Consider the following 17976-nt stretch of genomic DNA (forward strand, 5'->3'; position numbering starts at 1 on the left):
ACTCACTTTTTGTATTCATACTGTTGTTCCTTGGCATACTCAGGCTGCTGCATAATGGCTTGTGCTGGATGTCATGTGCTCCCAAAGAGTATCTTTATGATGCTCCTTTTTTTCTCCTGAACTTTCCTGCTGCTTAGTTGCTGAGTACAGACACATCCACTAGTAGCAGCTTGACTGTGGCACTTGTGTATGCTTCCCGAGAGTGGGATCATCCAAACATCAACTTTGCAGCATGAGGTAACTCAGCTGCTCTCCTTTCCCTCAGGGAAAAGCTTCACCAAAAAGCACCTCCCATTTGGCATATGAAAATCTGGAAAGCAACCTCTTATTGTGCTTTTTAAGCCCAAGCAGGCTGGCAATGTTAAGCCACATCAGAAGGGACTTTTTAATGTTTGTTGGAGGTGTTTTTATGCCATGTGCTGGGAAGGAACTTTAGTGGGCCATTATTGGCAGCTATAAACCACAGTTTTTTTCACAGCTATGCTCTGTAGTGTCAGTTAATGATTCACAAGTTACTAGGCAAGAGCAGAAAACTAGCAAGAAAGAAAAAATAGCCTCAGTTGGTCCTTATAGCGCAGGAAAGAGGGGGAACAACATCAGCATTTAATGACAGTTTTGTGCTGAAACAAAATGCTCAAAATTGTTTATAAGAAGCTGCTCAGTAAGGATAATGATCATTTAAGTTGTGGAAACCAGCCACATCTCAAAGAAGATTAAACATCTAGTCCTCTATTCCTCACAGGACCGTAAAGCCCTTGGGGAATTCAGTGAAGTTTTTACCCTCAAAACTAGTCAGTATCTTTTTGTTTTCCTTTGTTATTTTCTCATTTCTCAGTTTCTTTTCTCCATAAACATTCCTTAACAGAGGATAGATAGATAGATAGATAGATATACTCTTGTTTATGATGCTACTCTCACCTAATATTAGGACCTCTCTCATCCATTGGGTGTGTCCTGTTTAAAACTTTATTAGAATTGCAGCAAAGTAAGTAAACAGTAAGGAAATTATACCACTGTGCTAATTTTCTTTGGGACTTTCACCGAACCTCGAAAATATATGAGTGTTGCTGACCTCATATGAAACCAAGTCAACAGGTTGGGTCAGATTATTTATTCCATTGTTTAAAATAAATTAACCTCATGTAAAAGTGTAGAGGGAAGTTTGAGCTTGATATGCAGGACGGTTTATGTTCCACCCACTCACAAGACCATAACAGCTTTTCGAGAGTTGTTCCAGTCAATTGGAAGATCATGGGTACATTTGTGAGTGTTTAGATAATGGATTGAAGCCCAGTAGACTGTAACATTTCCAAATGCTTTTCAGAGTTAAAATTTCCCACCATGATTGGTTCTGTTATTAACAAATCTTTATTAAGTTGTTTTCAAACAGACAAAAAAGCTCTGTGTCTTTCATAGATCACTGACATACCAAAATTTGTTGTAAAATTTCTCTTTCAGTGTTATAGTGTAACAAAAATCTTATTCATAGCTTCATCCTGGCAATACTTTATTTATATCTCTGTCCTGGCTCTTAACTCATTCTTTATTTTACCAGATATATTAAGAGTTCTGTGAGATAAAGTTTACATGGGAGGTAAATTGCATATGTTGGGAATTAATAGCCTGATAAGACATTTCTAGACTAGAAGAAGAAATAGAAGGAGATGCACAAGAAGGAAAGCTTTGAGGCATTAAATAAAGTAATACTTGACCCTATCCTGGGTTGCATCCAAAGCAGCACGGCCAGCAGAGTGAGGAAAAGGACTCTGCCCCTCTACTCCACTCTTATGAGACATCACCTGAAGTGCTGCATCCAGCTCTGGGGTCCTCAGCGCAGGAAGGACATGGACCTATATGGGAGACAGTCCAGAGGAGGGCCACAAGATGATTAGAGGGATGGAACCCCTGTCATACTAGGAAAGACTGAGAGAATTCCATTGTTCAGCCTGAAGATGAGAAGGGTCTGGGGAGAACTTAAAGCAGCCTTCCAGTAGCTAAACAAGAAAGCTGGAAAGGGGTGTTATACAAGGGCATGTAGTCACAGGACAAGAGGGTATGGTCATAAGCTGAAAGAGATTTGATTTAGATTATATATGAGGAAAAAATTCTTTACTATGAGAGATGTGAACACTGTGTTTGCACAAGAAGTTGTGAATGCCCCATGCCTGGGAAGTGTTCCAGGCTGGGTTGGATGGGCTCTGAGCAGCCTGGTCTAGTGGAAGGTATCCCTGCCCATGGCAGGGGGGTGGGAACTGGGTAATCTTTAGGGTCCCTTCCAACCCAAACCATTTTATTTTTCTGTGGTTATTAGTCCAATGAGGGTAGTTCAGATTACTTTGGTTCTGCAAGGATAATAGAACATTCAAAAATTTCTCTGGTAATACTAGGGCAGGCCTGCCAATGAGTTTTTACTTTAGTCTCTCTTACATAAGTACAGTCAGTATGTGGCCATAGTCAAATTAAAAAGCGAACAGGGTAAGCTTATTATATGTAATACTACAGGATAACTTTCCAAAGCATAGTTTATGTCTCTGCAGATCCAGCCATTTTTGTGCCCAAACTACACTATGCATGTAGTAGTATTTGCACTTGTAAAATCTGCAAACTAAGCATTAACAGATAAATATAGTTTACACATTAAAATTGTTGTGCTTGTGAATGTATGGAAGTTATGTGAAACTATAACTTATTTTGTCAGTAACTGCATGTACAATTTTGCTTATCCATTGGTAAAACAGAATTAAGTTCTCTTAGAGAATTCTGGTTTACTTTTGCCTGTGGTTAATGTTAAGTCTGGTGAATTTTGGGGAAAAGTAGAGGCACATTTCAGAGGTTGGTATAGCCACATATACCAGACTGAATGTAGTCATGTGCAACTAAAGCCCTAAACAACTGCCCACAAAGGATGCTAGCAATTTTAAAATAATGATCAGGAAGTCTTTCTGTAGTATTCTTACTTTCTTAAATGGGACCAAGCTCTAGTGGCTTAAGTTTCCCAAAGATAGAGAACCTGTGCTACCTGAGAGACATCCATCAACTTTTCATCCATCAACTTGGCATCCATCAACTTCTCCAGAAAGACTCGGGACTTCTGGAGGTCCTGTGTGAAACTGCCATTCTTGTACATGTCTCAGATACTGTGGGGCAGCTCACAAGAGAGCTGTAGACCAGTGTGTGGGCAATTAAGCCTTCAGTCACAGAATTCATCCCTTAAATGAAGGAACTGTTCTTCTTAATAGTTTGTAGTTTAATAGTTAACAGTTTAACTGTTCTTTCTAATAGTTTGTCCCTTTAAACTTTATATAGTTAAGCACTAGTTTTTTCACTACTTCTTTTGGAGGCAATATTCAACAAATAAAAATTTTGTATTAACTCTGCAAATTAAAAATATTAACTACACTATGTTGTGGCTGAACAGTTCAAGTAAACAGATTCCTGTATAATATTCAAGTTCTTGTAAATCCACAGTGTATAAAGCAGATCAGATATTAAACATGTTCTCCCACTTTCTTGGCTGTTGTAACTACATTCACTGCTGCTTCACTGGCCCATGTTTTGCCTGAACACACAGACTTTTATCACATTAAAAAAAACTTGTATACATCTGAGTTAGCCTCTTGTTCTCCCAGTTTCAAATATCTATGTTTAACAGCGTGCACCATTACATGTGGCCCATAGCCCAGTAATTACAGTGAATATAAAAATAATCATACCTCTAGATGTAAATATATATAGCATATTCTTTAAAAATTGTGGAAAAAATGAAATAAATATATGTAATATGTAATAATAAATATATGTAATACATGTAAGGCTTCAATGTCAAATTAATTGCAAAAAATTAAGGATTTTACATAAGACAACCTAAGTGCAACTGAGATTCCAGGCCATACCATCAGTTCTTGGATCTAGAAAATCTGGAGAGATAAGGGGGGGGGGGGGGGGGGAGATGAAAAGAAACATTAAAAGATCTAGTTTTCAACAGAAGTCTGATAGCATTTAAAGTTTATATGCCTTTGAATTTCTAATAGGCTTATAGGTCATGAAAAGTGAATTGTCTTGATCTTGGAGGTAGGGTGACAAAAAAGAACAGTTTATTATCTTGTCTGAAAACATTACCTAGATATAAATTCTTTATAGGAAGTTATCCTTCTTTCCATTTCTTTTGAAAGAGCTGCCCTGAATCTTCCCCTTTTGAGTGATGCCTTATCCAGATCCCAGCATTATTCCCTCTATGTAAAGGAAAGAATGGAACTAAGTCACCTGAAGTCTGAGTCCAATTCTTTACTTCTTCAGCTTTTCAGTAAATGGCAAAACAGAAATTTTACAAGTCTTACCCAGTCACCTACAAGTACAGTGAATTTCGAATCCAAATCTGGTTATTCAGGAATTCAAGTTCCTGTTTATAACTGGGACAACTTACAGCAAAAATATTTTGCCTTGGAAGAATGAATGAGCCTCTGCCAGCCACAGTGTTAAATAAATAGTTCACATAGTCCTTGATTTCGCAAGATGCTGAGCACACTGGTGAGACCAAGAGAGCACCTATAGAATTTGCTAGCTCTATGCTTTTTATTTGATCTTCAGGCAGGCTACCAGTGTCCATAAATAGGCCTAGGTGGTTCATCCAAATAGTCCAGGAATCTCCAGCAGTTTCCTAGAACAAATTTTATCTTCCAGGAGTTGCCCAGGCAATTGCCCAGGCTATCAGCCTGAACCCACTTCACTTAAAATCATTCATTTGCACAATTACTAAGTATAGCAACTTGCATGTATTGGAAATAAATTGTCTTGTAGCTTTTGAATTTTATTTGTTGGGCTAGTAGTTGTGAAAATCTATCTTTTCGTTTATAAAATGATCAAATTTGACCTGTAAGATACTGAGCCAGAATGATCTTGGCAAATAGTGATTTTTTGAGAGTCACTTTTCTGATTAAAGACAGTTAAGTACTCAAGGTTAAATTTTCTTAGTCTTTTAATGCCTGGTTACAGACAATAAACTGCACAGAAGAAACAGGAACATTTAAAAACTGCATCTAGTCCAGCTGAAAATGATAGATTTATATTGCCTAATTATTCATGTGAACATAATGATTCTCAGTTCCCTATACAAAGGTTTATATGACTTTAAGAAAATGTGAGAAGAGGTTTGCAAGTGTAGAAGATAACAAGAAAAGAGCTCCTTTTTTCTAACCATTTTGTATGTTCTCTTACTTTGTTTCTCTTTTAAGAGCTGGCTGTATAGTTGGTGTTTGAGAATGTCTCTTTAAAGATGCATGGACATGTGTTTTCAAGGAAGTGAGATGAAAGCCAGGTGAAAGCTTCCTAAAATGCTACAAAATCCAGAAAATCATTTATTTTAAACCATAAGGGGTTTTTTCCCACCAATTTCCTTAAATTCCTTGTTGGTGTTTGGTTTTCACTCTATAACTTCCTGTCTTCCTATCAGTGAGAAGCCTAGCTTTTCTCTGTTTGGCATGAAAAAATGCATTTTTGTCTTCTCAATTATTTTTAATGCATGTCAAGACGAAAACCCCAGAAGTTGGTGAGCATTATTCAGCCTACTGTGGCAGCTTTTTGTTATTTGAGACATAAATCAAATGTGGAACTTCTTTTTTTCCTGGGGGAAAAATTGTTTATCTGAATTTGAATATGCTTGCTAGTCACTCATAGGGACAGTACTTGTGCTATTGCTATGCAAGAGCAATTATTTGCATTGGTTTACATTGTTTTGCTCTATAGCATTAAAGTAGTCAGACTGCACACAGGTGTACAGTACCTCTGCAGATCCCTGCAGCATTAGAGCCATGGACCTCAGTCCTCCAAATAGCTATGGGCATGTTTATGTCCCACCAGAACAATCAGAAGAATTCTTCCAGCATGTGAAGTTAAACTGTGAATGACTAGTTTGTGGGATCTGGAGCCAAAATAATTCCCAAGGCAAAGTCCAGTGAAGGATCAGAGGTACAAGGTTTGTTCACAAAGAAATGCTTAGAACCACAGAAGTTCACAGAATCACAGAATATTCTGAGTTGGAAGGGACACACTAAGATCATCAGGTCCAACTCCTTAGTGAACGGCCCATTCAGGGATCAAACCCACAACCTTGGCACTATTAGCACCATGCTCTGACCAACTGAGCAAATCTCAGTAAGTTAAGAAGATAACAAAGTAGTTTTGTGAACTGGCTGCTGTTTCATACTATCTTCCCATTTGCTTCTGTGGTTCTTACTTAACCTTTTTAACATTTGTGACACTTCCATATGAGTATAGTGGATTGCAGCTTCGCTCCCTTTGAAATGGAAAATGCATTCCTTGTGTCTAGAAATCTCATCCTGCATTATCAGCTTTGGGAGTGGAAAGAGACTAAGTTTATTCCTTTAGTAGTATCTGTTGAACATGTTTAAGGGCACACAAAGGCAAGTGCTTTCCCAACAGAGTACACAATTACCTGCTTTGCAAAGACAACCCAGACTTACTTTTTATACTTCTAAGCCTGACAGTGTAAAATACTTTCATTCACATGCAGTAAGCCTTGACTTTTATCACATAATTAGCATTCTGAACTCACAGTTTCAGAAGTTTATAACTCAACAGTAGGTTTAAACTCAGTAAAATCAAGCCAGAAGCCTTATTTTTCAGTGTAAAAAGACACCTTTAGTTTTCTACAGTATCAAACCAAACAAACTTGTTTGTTTCAGGGTTTTTTTAAAGGTTTTAGATTACAAATAAAAATCAAAAATTAATTGCTAGAGTTTCATTCAGGTATTCCTCAGATTACAAGTCTCCTTGACATAATTGTAAAAAAATTGAAGAGCTTCAGTGATAGGCATTTAAAACCAACTACTGAGAACTCATAATGGACTCTATTCCATCTATTCCTGTGCAAACATCACTGACATCGATGGATCTGTTCTATACACATCCTTTTTTTAAAATCCTGCATGCATGATCACTGTCAGCATTGTCACAGTATCTGCTGTGGGTGGGTGCAACTCTGAATGCAGATTTGCACTAACAGCCCTAATGGTTCTTTCTTGAGAGAAATTCAAAATGCTGTTCATAAGCTGTTTGGGACTTTTAGGTAACTAATCCCATCTCACACATACACTCTCAGGTACTTTTTGTTAAAGGAAATCAAACACTTCAGAATACATATTTATATGACAAACGCTGTTCCAGTCTGTTGGATAAATGTTGTGCATTTTATAACATTCACTTACAGAGATGTATAGGTTTGCACATAGTATAATAAGAGCAAAATGATGTTAATCTTATATTATTAAATGAGCCCAAAAAATGTCAATGTCAAGTACACTTTACTGTATATCAGGTATTATCTTTTCTTTCATTTAACTGTGTATGAAGAGAAATTTTAATTTCAATTTTTTGGGAATTGTACATACATATTACAGCCTGATCTTTTTTTGAGCATAAGATATTGTGTGTTTAATTAACATTACTTCTGTAAGTTTAGGTAATTACCATTAGAACACAGGAGGACATATTGTGCTTATTGCCCGTGCTAGAGCATAATGTGCTGGACTACAACAACTACCCTTGTTAAGCTGATTTTAGCATTTCTTCACACAGCAGGAAGCAACCATGCTGTGGTTACTTAATGTACTCCTTAACTACTGCACTGTACTGTACAATAAAAATAATAATTAAATATGATTCTCATCTTACCAGTACTGCTGCTATCTGGGTGACTTTGGCTACTGTTTCAGGGTTTCACTGTCCTGTACCGTGAAACATATCTTTCCCTTCAGAGTTTTATTTCTTATGTGATATTGCTGAACAGAGCTGAATTTTTTGAGGACAGGCTTGTTGCATGGATTGTGATGGCTTCACATTTGTTCAGGTCTCCAAGGACCTGCACCAATAAATGTGAAAGAGACAACAGCAGAATGGCATACTTTCCCATTTCCACCAGGATGAAAAAAAATACTCTAAATTAAGTCTAACCTTAAATGTATAATCTGTCCTTGGGAGGGAAAAAAAAAGGATATAGCATCTTCAAGCTCTTGGCATCCCTTACGAGAAAAAATTGGTTCTAAGGGTCTCTGATCTTGTGTTTTAGTAAAATAGAACTGCACGGCTGACTGACAGTTCTGATCTAAAGCATTTACGTTTAAGTTTTGATCTCTCTGCTTTTGATTAAAACTAATGAGCTCATTTAATTCAAAATGGGAATCTCTGATAAGAGAAATAAGGTTGATGTGATTGGATTAGAGGGGCAAATTAAACTCTTAGAGCAGAAGTTTGTGCTTATACAGTGTATTAAAAAGCTGTTGGCGTATTATGGTGTGTTAGATGATGAGAAAAATTTCATAGTAATTCATATTTAATCAGAAGAAATGAAAGTACTAAATATAACATGGCTCTGCTTTTCCCTCGAGTGATAAAGAGCTGTACATTTAAAATGACATCGAATTCCTGCTCTCTAAAACAAAAAAATCTTAAGAGACACACTAAAGAAAGGGACACTGTTGTCAGTTATCACAATAGAACTGAAATGTCACAAACACAAGACAAGTTGACCACATTAAATCAAGGACAATTCAGTATAATCCTTAGCTCACAAACAAGTTTTTACATTTCTGTTGACTGCATAGCAAATGCATTTTAAATACTTAAACACATTCTATTAGCAGTTTGTATGGTTCTCTTAAACAATTGAAGTATAATTTCAATTTTTTTTTATTTCTCGTTAATTCCTCACTGAAATTGAAATTTCATTTATCTCCAATAGTGCTTGTTTATTGTAAGCTGCTATAGAATTTTCCCATTAACAGTTTTTTGGGGATAAGTTGTTTATCAGGGCAAAAAAATAACAATCCTAGAGATTGTATAAAGAATACCTCAGTGCTGATGCTATTTTATCATGGCTTATACTAGGAATATTAAGTATTCGAAGTGGTTGCAGTTAAGGGAGTGAGAAGCACAGGTGAGAGCTATAGTTAGATGTGAGCAAGTAATATCCCTTCAGCTGGACTAAAAAGACATTTCATTAATGACTAATTAATCACCAATAATTGATGATATGGTGACAATAATATGTGTAATTTACTTGAGAATTTTTGCCTTCAGGTTGTTTAATGCTTTATTGATAATAAAGGCCCTAATTTCCCCTCAGTAATGTGGAAACCAAGGCACACAAATCCATCAGTGACTCACCCTAGGTATCGTTGCAGTTGAGGAGTGGAGACTAGGGAATAAAAATCTGTAGAATTTGCAGCCTGTTTCAGGAGAGAATTTCTACCTCAGTGAGACTTTGCCTTTTACAAAATGCTGAAGAACAGTTTTTAAAACAGTGTCATACACTCTAGTGATATACCCTCCCACTCCAGTCATAACTAAATAGTGCAAGAAAGAGTTAATGAGACAAATCTCTGTTAAAAATTCTATGGGAAAAATAACCTGAAAATGAGACATACTAAGTATATGTATATTTTTGTAATTTTTTTTTTGCTAAATAAACATTTTCTAAATGAGATAAATTGATTACAACACTCTTAGCATCCATCAGTCATTTATTTTTAGTGAGTTCAAGGATTGCACCTGAAAAATAGCTTAGAGGGGATGTATAAAATCTAAATTATGTGTGTATGTATTTTTTCTATTCCCTAGTGGAATCTACAAACCCCAGTTTACTAACCACTGACAACACTCTAGAGCGCTCTTTTTTCATCCGAATGAAATCTACACTGACCAAGCGAGGAGTGCACATCAAATCATCAGGATACAAGGTAAGGGTTGCACTGCAGCATGAAATATTGACATATTGAAATTATGTTCATTCATGTTCCAGGAGCACCTTAATAGACAGAGAAAGGACCTATTTCACATTTGCATATATCTCATTCCTTTGTTAAAGAATCATTAATACATATTTCCAGCCTGAGGTTTGGCTTTTGTACTACGTCTCCATTAAATTGATTGTTATTATGATAAACATTGATGATAACAGCATGATAGCCTTCAAAAGAGTAACACTTCCAAAGTAAAGGTATCTTTTACCAAAGAAGGTGAGTCAGAATAACATCACTTTTCCCACAGTGGAAAATTACTGCTCATTTTGTTAGACTGTTAGTCATCTTTGGGTTATGTTTTTCCCAGAGAGGTAGGATTTCTTCATGCAGGCAGTATGCTATTTCATTTTGCTGCCATTCCAGCTGTAGGAAACAACAAGCCACAATGAGTACTTTTCCACCATTTTTCTTTCATTGTCCGAGGGGCATCTGCTGCTGGGGATCATATTTGCTGGATTTCAGACTCTTTTAAGATATGAAAGTCTCTTGTTCCTTATCAGCAGTAATCTCATTTTTCTTCAGTCATATATCGCTCATAGTGCCTGTAGCTATCACTGGCTTTGCAGTATACTAAAACTAGAAGGAATAGCACATTTTTAACATTGTCAACTTGTGGAATGAAATATGTCATCCATTAAGTTTTGTACAAGATAAAAGAGTGGTGCAAGAAAGTAAGTCTGAGAATGTGTGGGTATTTAAAGAAGTTGCTTGTCAATGTTCATTTAAAAGCTTTCACAACCCTTTTGTTTCAGTTGTTAGAGGAAGATTTAGAGAAGCTTTAAAGTAAAATTCCCCAACTCAATTTTCAAAAATACTCTCTGAGAATATAGCATTGTGGCAGCTACTGGAGAAGTAAAAATCCAGCAGAAATGTCTTCTTTGCAAGCAAGTGGCTGGGAGTCCTTCTCTTGGATGGTTTCTGGGTCAAGATGATTAAAGTAGTTGCTAGTAGAAGTTTTAAGTCCAAAGCAGTGGGTTTCTTAAGGCACCACAAGTTTTGATCTGTCTGCTGTTTAATTGTCAACACTTGAAAGAATGCACTGAGTACTTGTTTATTCTTACTACTCTGGGGAGGTGTCAAGACCAGGAAGTGTACTGACACTGAAGTGTCTTAGGAGGAAGGAGAATGAATGAATGAATGAATGAATGAATGAATGAATGAATGAATGAATGAATGAATGAATGAATGAATGAATGAATGAATGAATGAATGAATGAATGAATTGGCAGATCATGGAGTCACAGAATGATGTGGTTTGGAAGGGAACTTAAGGATCATCTAGTTCGAACCTCCCTGGCATGAGCAGCGACACCTTCCACTAGACCAGGCTGCTCACAGCCCCATCGACCTGGCCCTGAACAATTCCAGGGATAGGATATCCACTGTTTTTCTGGACAATCTGTTCCAGTGTCTCATCTGCCTCAGAGTAAAATATTTCTTCCTCATATCTAATCTAAACCTACTGTCTTTCAGTTTAAGGTCATTCCCACTTGTCCTATCACTACATGCCCTTGCAAAAAGTCCCTCTCCAGCTTTTCTGTAGGCCCCCTTTAAGTACAGGAAGACTGCTATAAATTCACCCTGAAGCCTTCTCTTCTCCAGGCTGAACAACTCCAGTTCTTTCAGCCTTTCTGCCAACCTCATGGGAAAGATATTCCATCCCTCTGAACATCTTCATGGCCCTACTCCGGTCTATGCCCTTTGCTGTGTTGGAGAGCCCAGAGCTGGATGCAGCACTCAGGTGGAGATCTCACCAGAATGGAGTAGAGGGGGAGACTCACCTCCCTTGCCCTGCTGGCCACACTGCTTTGTATGTAGCCCAGGATACAGTTGGCTCTCTGGGCTGCCAGTGCACCTTGTCAGGTCATGTCCATCCTCTCATCCCCCAGCATCCCAAAGTCCTTCTCCTCAGGGCTGCTCTTAATCCATTCTCCGCCCAGCCTGTATTTGTCCTTGGGATTGCCCTGACCCAGGGACCTTGCACTTGTCCTTGTTTAACTTCAAGAGGTCCACACAGGCCCATCTCTCAAGCCTGTCAGGTCTCTCTCTTCCACCCAGAGTGTGAACAGCACCACACTGCTTTTTCAGGTCATTGAAGTTAAACTAATTCTCATGATTAGGCATGGTCCACCCAGGCTAGGGCAAAGTTAGATTGATAGAGAACTTGCTTTGCTGGATGTTTTTGATGCAATAATAATGGATAAACATAGAGAATTTGTCTGTGGATTTTGTAGTCTCACATTTCTGCCAGATGTAGGTAGGAACAAAGGGAAGATATATGTGTGACTGTGTCATTCTCTCTCTTGGACTCCTGAAAATCTAATGTTAGTCCAACATCAGAACAGGACATATAGGCTGGCTTCACAAGGTGGGGTTTTTACTCATTACAATTTTTGAAATTCATGGTAGACCCTTGACTCAAAAGACATGGTAATACCTATCATATAAATACCATTTAATTTCTCTTAGAACAGCTAATGCCTCATGGAAGTGCTTAAAGCCATAACTGAGATGTCACAAGTACAGCAAAATTAGTTTTGAAAGATCAGATATCATTTTTTAGACAGTTTTTCCTGAACACAATTAATGGATAAAAAGAAAAGGTATGATAGTCAACAAAACTGCCTGTAAATAAAACATTTGGGTTTTTCCAAAATTTTTCATGAGGCAAGTCAGCTTGAGTAAAATCACATAAACAGTGTACAAGCCCTAGGCAGGTGTAAAAATAGATATGCAGTTTTTCTGCTTTTTGATGTTTTTAAGGATTTTGTAACTGGCAGTATTTGGTTGAGTTCAGCTGTGTCCAGCAATATGAATTGCACTCTGACAGTTTTTCAAAAGCATGGTTATTGGCACTCTGTGTTCTATAGAAGGATCATTATCCACGGCCACGGTGAGCCCCAGAAAAATAGTACATTCATTTTAGAAGGGTTGGATCAAATGAATATCATTTTAACTGAGTTGTAAGAACTGCCTTGTTTAAACATTCTTGTCAGTTGGTGTATCAGACAAGCATAATAAAACTCAACTGCTTTAGTGAATGTCACTTTTAAGAATCTTAGTCATTGATTTCTAAAAGTTCAGTACTAGAACAAACTTAAGGTCTCTTGAATTCATTAAGGTATGCATTTTTTGAAAACTAAGAAAGATCCATGAGCCTTATGGATGTATATCTATAAGAAATTGTCAACAGGGAAGAATAATTGCATAATATTAACAAAGATCATGTGAAAAGCTGGGTAAATTCTGCATCAGAGGTCCCTGGAAGTACTTCAGCACTTACTCAAGAAACCCTGTGCCAGCTGGGACCATGGGCAGCACAGTTCCTGCAGGAAATCCTCCTGACTAAGGAGCCACTGTCTCACGCCTTCAGAATACAACAGAGCACTGTATTTTCCATCTGTAAAATGCAAGGGCTCTTAGCTAACACCTTCCCTTGAGCTCTTGTAAGGGGATTAGGGGTAACCTCCCTGAATCAGCATACAACCATTCATTGGGAGCAGTTTGCTAGGAGCTGTGTTATGAGTCAGATTTTAGCTCTGTCAAAGGTATTCAGCTCCCTGTGGATTCAGTCCTCCAGCAGTGACAAATCTTTTTCATCTTTGTGAAAAAAACTCCCTCTCCAGCTTTTCTGTAGGCCCCTTTTAGGTACAGTAGTTGTGTCTTGATCCAGACTCTTGCTGAGCTCAGAACCACATTGTCATTTTTCCTTGCTTTGAGGGCTGCTGGTGAATGTTTCCTGTAGACAGCAAATGATTGAGGTGGTCCACAAGGTGCTTAGTCAATTTTCAGAGTGAGTGGTCCCTGCCTTAGGAAAATCACATAAAAGTGAAAACAGTCCAAGAATGAAATTGATTAATCATTCAGGTTGATCAAGTAAAAACTAATTTTCTATCAAAAGAAATGTTGAAACAAAAATCAGACTGATAAATGTGCACATATGTATGCCTCAAAGAAACCCTGTTCTAGACAATTCTGACAAGAGATGAGCCCTGTTTATAGTCCCTTCCTGAACTGATATAACTAGTTCTGAATTACACGTAAAAATTGAGGTAATGGCCTTTTTCCATGAATTATGTTACCTTAAAAGTGTAAGTGGAAAAGTGATTACATGATTAATCCTTCCTCTCTCTTTCCCATTCATTGTTCGCCAGCACTCTCCTTGAATTAGAATTTCCCATTCTTAATGCTCTTAGGCTCAGAGGTTTGTAGGAAAAGAGTTTACATATAGTAGTAGAGAGTTATTAATTTTTCAGTTAATAAATTTAAAATCTTTAAAAACAGTGAAATAAAATTTATTCAACTGATAAAACACAGAGAAAACAAATAAAAAGAAAAAAACTATAATTTCATTCACTGCAAAATTCAGAATGTATTACCATTGCAGCTGTTGTCTGAGATACATGCTGGAGAGACTTTCTGTTTGTTCTCCGCTAAAAACATATCACATCTTCCTTTTTTTCAATATTTATTTTTTCACCAGGGAAAGATGATTTGGTATTTAATTTTGATTTTATCTTCATTTTACGTCCTTTTCCATTTGTTTTCCTCCCTTTGAGGTTCACAGTTCTGTCCACTTAAAAGTTATCCTAACTTCAATTTTTCTACTGAGTTACTCAGTCATATGTCAAAGCTAATTTTAATTCAAAATTACTTTGTTCAGGTCCAGTGATACATTTTCTACTCCTCTGCAGTATCCTATTATTGTTTTGTCATGTTTACTTCCCTGTCAGATTATGCTAGAATTTTCTTTGTTCAAACTTTCATGACCTGATACTGTTCTCTCGAACTAATGGGATCAAGAAGTAGCCAAAGCACCAAACATCATCAGAGTCAGTAGTTGTCAGCTGTTTCCAGCTCATCAACTCATCAGAAGTGCTAGTATATATCCATACATGCTCCTCTACTGTTTTATGGAATAGCATTCTCATTATAAGCTATTACAGAGGTGAATAAGCAAACACTAGGAAATTGCCTTGTACTTTTAACTGTCACTGTGGCAATCTATGAATTTGGTATAACCAACATCTGTTGCCTCTCCATCTCCCATGAAATTGGCACATAAACATGTTGAAGACCCATCAGCAGAATTAAGGACATCCTAGAAAACCTTCAGGCTGTCCCTTCCAGTGGACATACTGCATAAAAATAAGTAAATTGCTATATTAAAAAAAAAATTGGTTTGGTAAGTTTAGTTTAGCAATTTGGATGGTTTGTTGCACATCTGATTTCTGCAGTTCAGTAATGGAGGATGAAAGTTTGGTTAGCTATACCTCATACATCAGTTGTATGAGGCATATCAAAATATTTTAAATAATACTTAAAACTCCAGAAAAATGTTTTCACCAATTAGTCTTGTAGTCCTTGTAGATGAAGAGAATTCATCTATTTTGTTCAATTAGTGTCTTTCTACAAACTCATTGAAAATCAAACATTCTCTGAGACTCCACTCTCAGATTTGCTACTTAAAATCATAAAGTCAGCATTCTTTGAATGAAAATTTTGAAGATGGAAATCTAATTTTTTTGTTGAAATTTTATGCCTGTCACATTTCTACTGTGAGTCTTTTTCATGCTATTCCTGCCTTTATTTGCCATGTAATTATTTATTTATTTATTTATTTATTAGAAGAACTTGAGGAGTTGGGCAAGATTTTCAGATCTTAGTTGAGCACTTGAAGTGCAGGTTTTGGCAGAATTTAGATTCATTAATCCAAGAAGGCAAGAGAGTCAAAAACTGTGTCAGAAAGACAAAATTACATTGGACTCACCTTGTGATACTGTTCTCTTGGTTCAATCCAAAAGTGAAATGATTGTTTCTCATCCAAGTGAAAGATTCACCTGGAATTCAGAAACAAGAGGTACCTATTCCAAAATCACTTTAAGGATGCAATGTATCATTGCAGAAAACCACCTTCCACTTCAGGGGGATAGGATGGAGGAGGAAAGAGAAGGCAGGGGTTTTTGCCTGAGTCTAATGGTTAGTACATTTTTCAGGTGTGACCTCTGCTAGAGACAGATTTCATTCCCTCCTCCAAATGAGGGAATTCACATATCCCACTTTACTGCTTAGCCTAAATTTTTTCCTCCTCTTCTAATATTTTTCCCCCTTGAAATCTTTTCTGTCAAATATTTCACTCTGTCCCAGAAAGATGTCCTGACCTTTCTCTGCAGGAAGAAAGAAAACTGCAGAATTTAGTATTTTATCACATGGTTACTGCCACACCTCTTTAATTGAGTGAAGAAGGAATAAGAAACCAACGTCAGGAAGCATTATGTGAAGAGTTTTCTAAATGTCAGCACATGCATTCCCCAGACTTTTCAGCACTGGGAAGACTTAAAGGTAATTTGTCAGTGAGAAGGAACTGATCGAGGATTCACCCATGTAAATCGATGACCTTTTGTCAAAAGGAAGTCTCTTAGCTAGTAAAGATGCAGCATTACTTGAAAAAGAACAAAATACTAATGGGCCAATCTGAATCTTATGAAGTATCTACTTGTAGATATAAAGATATGGTTCAAGAAATAATGGTCTGCAACTGGATCAAGATTGGGGTTCATTTTATGCCTTGATATAGAACCGTGAGATTCTATTAGGAGAGCTGTCTGGAAAAGCTTGGTCCACACTCAGCATCTAAATACAGTAACCAATTTTTTTAAGTGTTCAATGGCTACAAATTCCACCTTCCAAAAAAAAAACTTTCAGGGCTCAGCATCTTTTAAATGGGATTTATAACACTGTTTTACTGTCTGGAAAAATGAGTATTTGTTAGGCATTCATTATTTGTTATTTTTCATTATTGAGATTAATCAATTAGTGTTATATAAAAGGCCTTTTTAATAGCAGGTTTTTTTACAAGAAAGATTCAAGCTTTGATCATTCCTCACAATGACTGCAGTATTCCTGACACCTGTATCAGGATGTGTTTCTCCCCAAATATTGTATTAAATGTTCAGATGACCTCAGAGTTGTGGCCTGCTCCAAACTCAGTAAAAGGGAAATCAATTCTGGGTTCTGGAAGGAAAGAAAAAATAAAATTGAGTTAGCACAGATTGCTTTCTGGGAGATTTTTTATTTTCATAAATTCTATTATCAAAGTATAAGGGATATAAAAAGATAATATTATCACCAAATTAGCAGTAATTGCCTTTGATTCTGGTTTTTAGGCAGTATAATTCTGAAGCCTCCTCTTTTAAAAGTCAGTGGATATAACAGTGAGAATGAGAACAAGATTTATTCTGATACATAATAAAATATTCAAAATGGACAGAGAGCAGTTCCAAATCATATCTGGTATTCTTTCAAGAACCAAGTTCTACTGAGTCATAGACATGGAAAATGTTTGATACATTTTCATAAGTAGCACTAATTATCCAGACTTGTGAACTCAGTGGAGTGTGAGACCCGCTGCAGTGTTAATAGCAGAGCTCAGTGAGTAGGATGAGAGCAGTGAGATCTCAGCAGAGAGGAAACCAAGAGATACCTCTTATTACACCTTGGGAGAACAGTATTGTGCTTCCAGGTAGGAATGCCTACTGGGAAAGAGAGGTCTTCAGTCCACAGTGTTTTCTTAAGTTATCCACCGATGTTGTTTGCCACTGTTTACTGTTAATGACTGGGAACGTGCCTTTCATAGGAGCAAAGAAAGACACACAAAGCCAGAATTTTCTTTAGGAGAGATGCTGCTGCCCACATTTCTTCTTCAATTTACTATTTTGTAACTGCTGCCAGTAGATATTTTGGTGCACCTACTTTTCTTAATTTAAAGATTGGTTTAGATGTGCAAATGCAGACACTATTAGCTTTTTTACCTCTACCACTTGCAGCAGCTTTTATCAAAAGTATACTGAGAAAAAACAGTAGGCTCTTACATTGATTTACACATTTTGCAAACTTCCACCTTTTTGTGCAGCTCTTACCTGAACAAAGCATTATGTTTTATTGGCTTTTTCCTATTGATTATAAAGTCACTTATATTAATGAATGTACTTTTGCAACACTCGTCAGAGTCTGGAAAGTGCTAACATACCAAGATATCAAGTAACTTGCCAAAGATAACAATGGCTGTTTGTATCAGAGCCAACTGTGATTACATGCTGTACTTCATCCTCAGCCCTTCTTCCTAGCACACAAATATTGTCAAATCATCTCTGTGTTCCAG

The 17976-nt window shown here is 37.0% G+C and overlaps 1 protein-coding gene across 8 annotated transcripts in view; it reads left to right on the top strand.

Moving 5' to 3' along the window:
• The window catches only part of NPAS3 (neuronal PAS domain protein 3), a 599417-nt gene that overhangs the window by 536251 nt on the left and 45190 nt on the right, over positions 1-17976 (top strand). For all 8 annotated transcript variants that reach the window (XM_069017784.1, XM_069017790.1, XM_069017786.1 and 5 more), the window contains one exon: positions 9634-9752. In XM_069017784.1, coding sequence (XP_068873885.1) covers positions 9634-9752 — 119 coding nt within the window. The remainder of the gene's footprint in view (positions 1-9633; positions 9753-17976) is intronic.

This window comes from Aphelocoma coerulescens, chromosome 5 (assembly GCF_041296385.1).
Source record: "Aphelocoma coerulescens isolate FSJ_1873_10779 chromosome 5, UR_Acoe_1.0, whole genome shotgun sequence".
In the NCBI taxonomy this organism is placed as follows: Eukaryota; Metazoa; Chordata; class Aves; order Passeriformes; family Corvidae; genus Aphelocoma; species Aphelocoma coerulescens.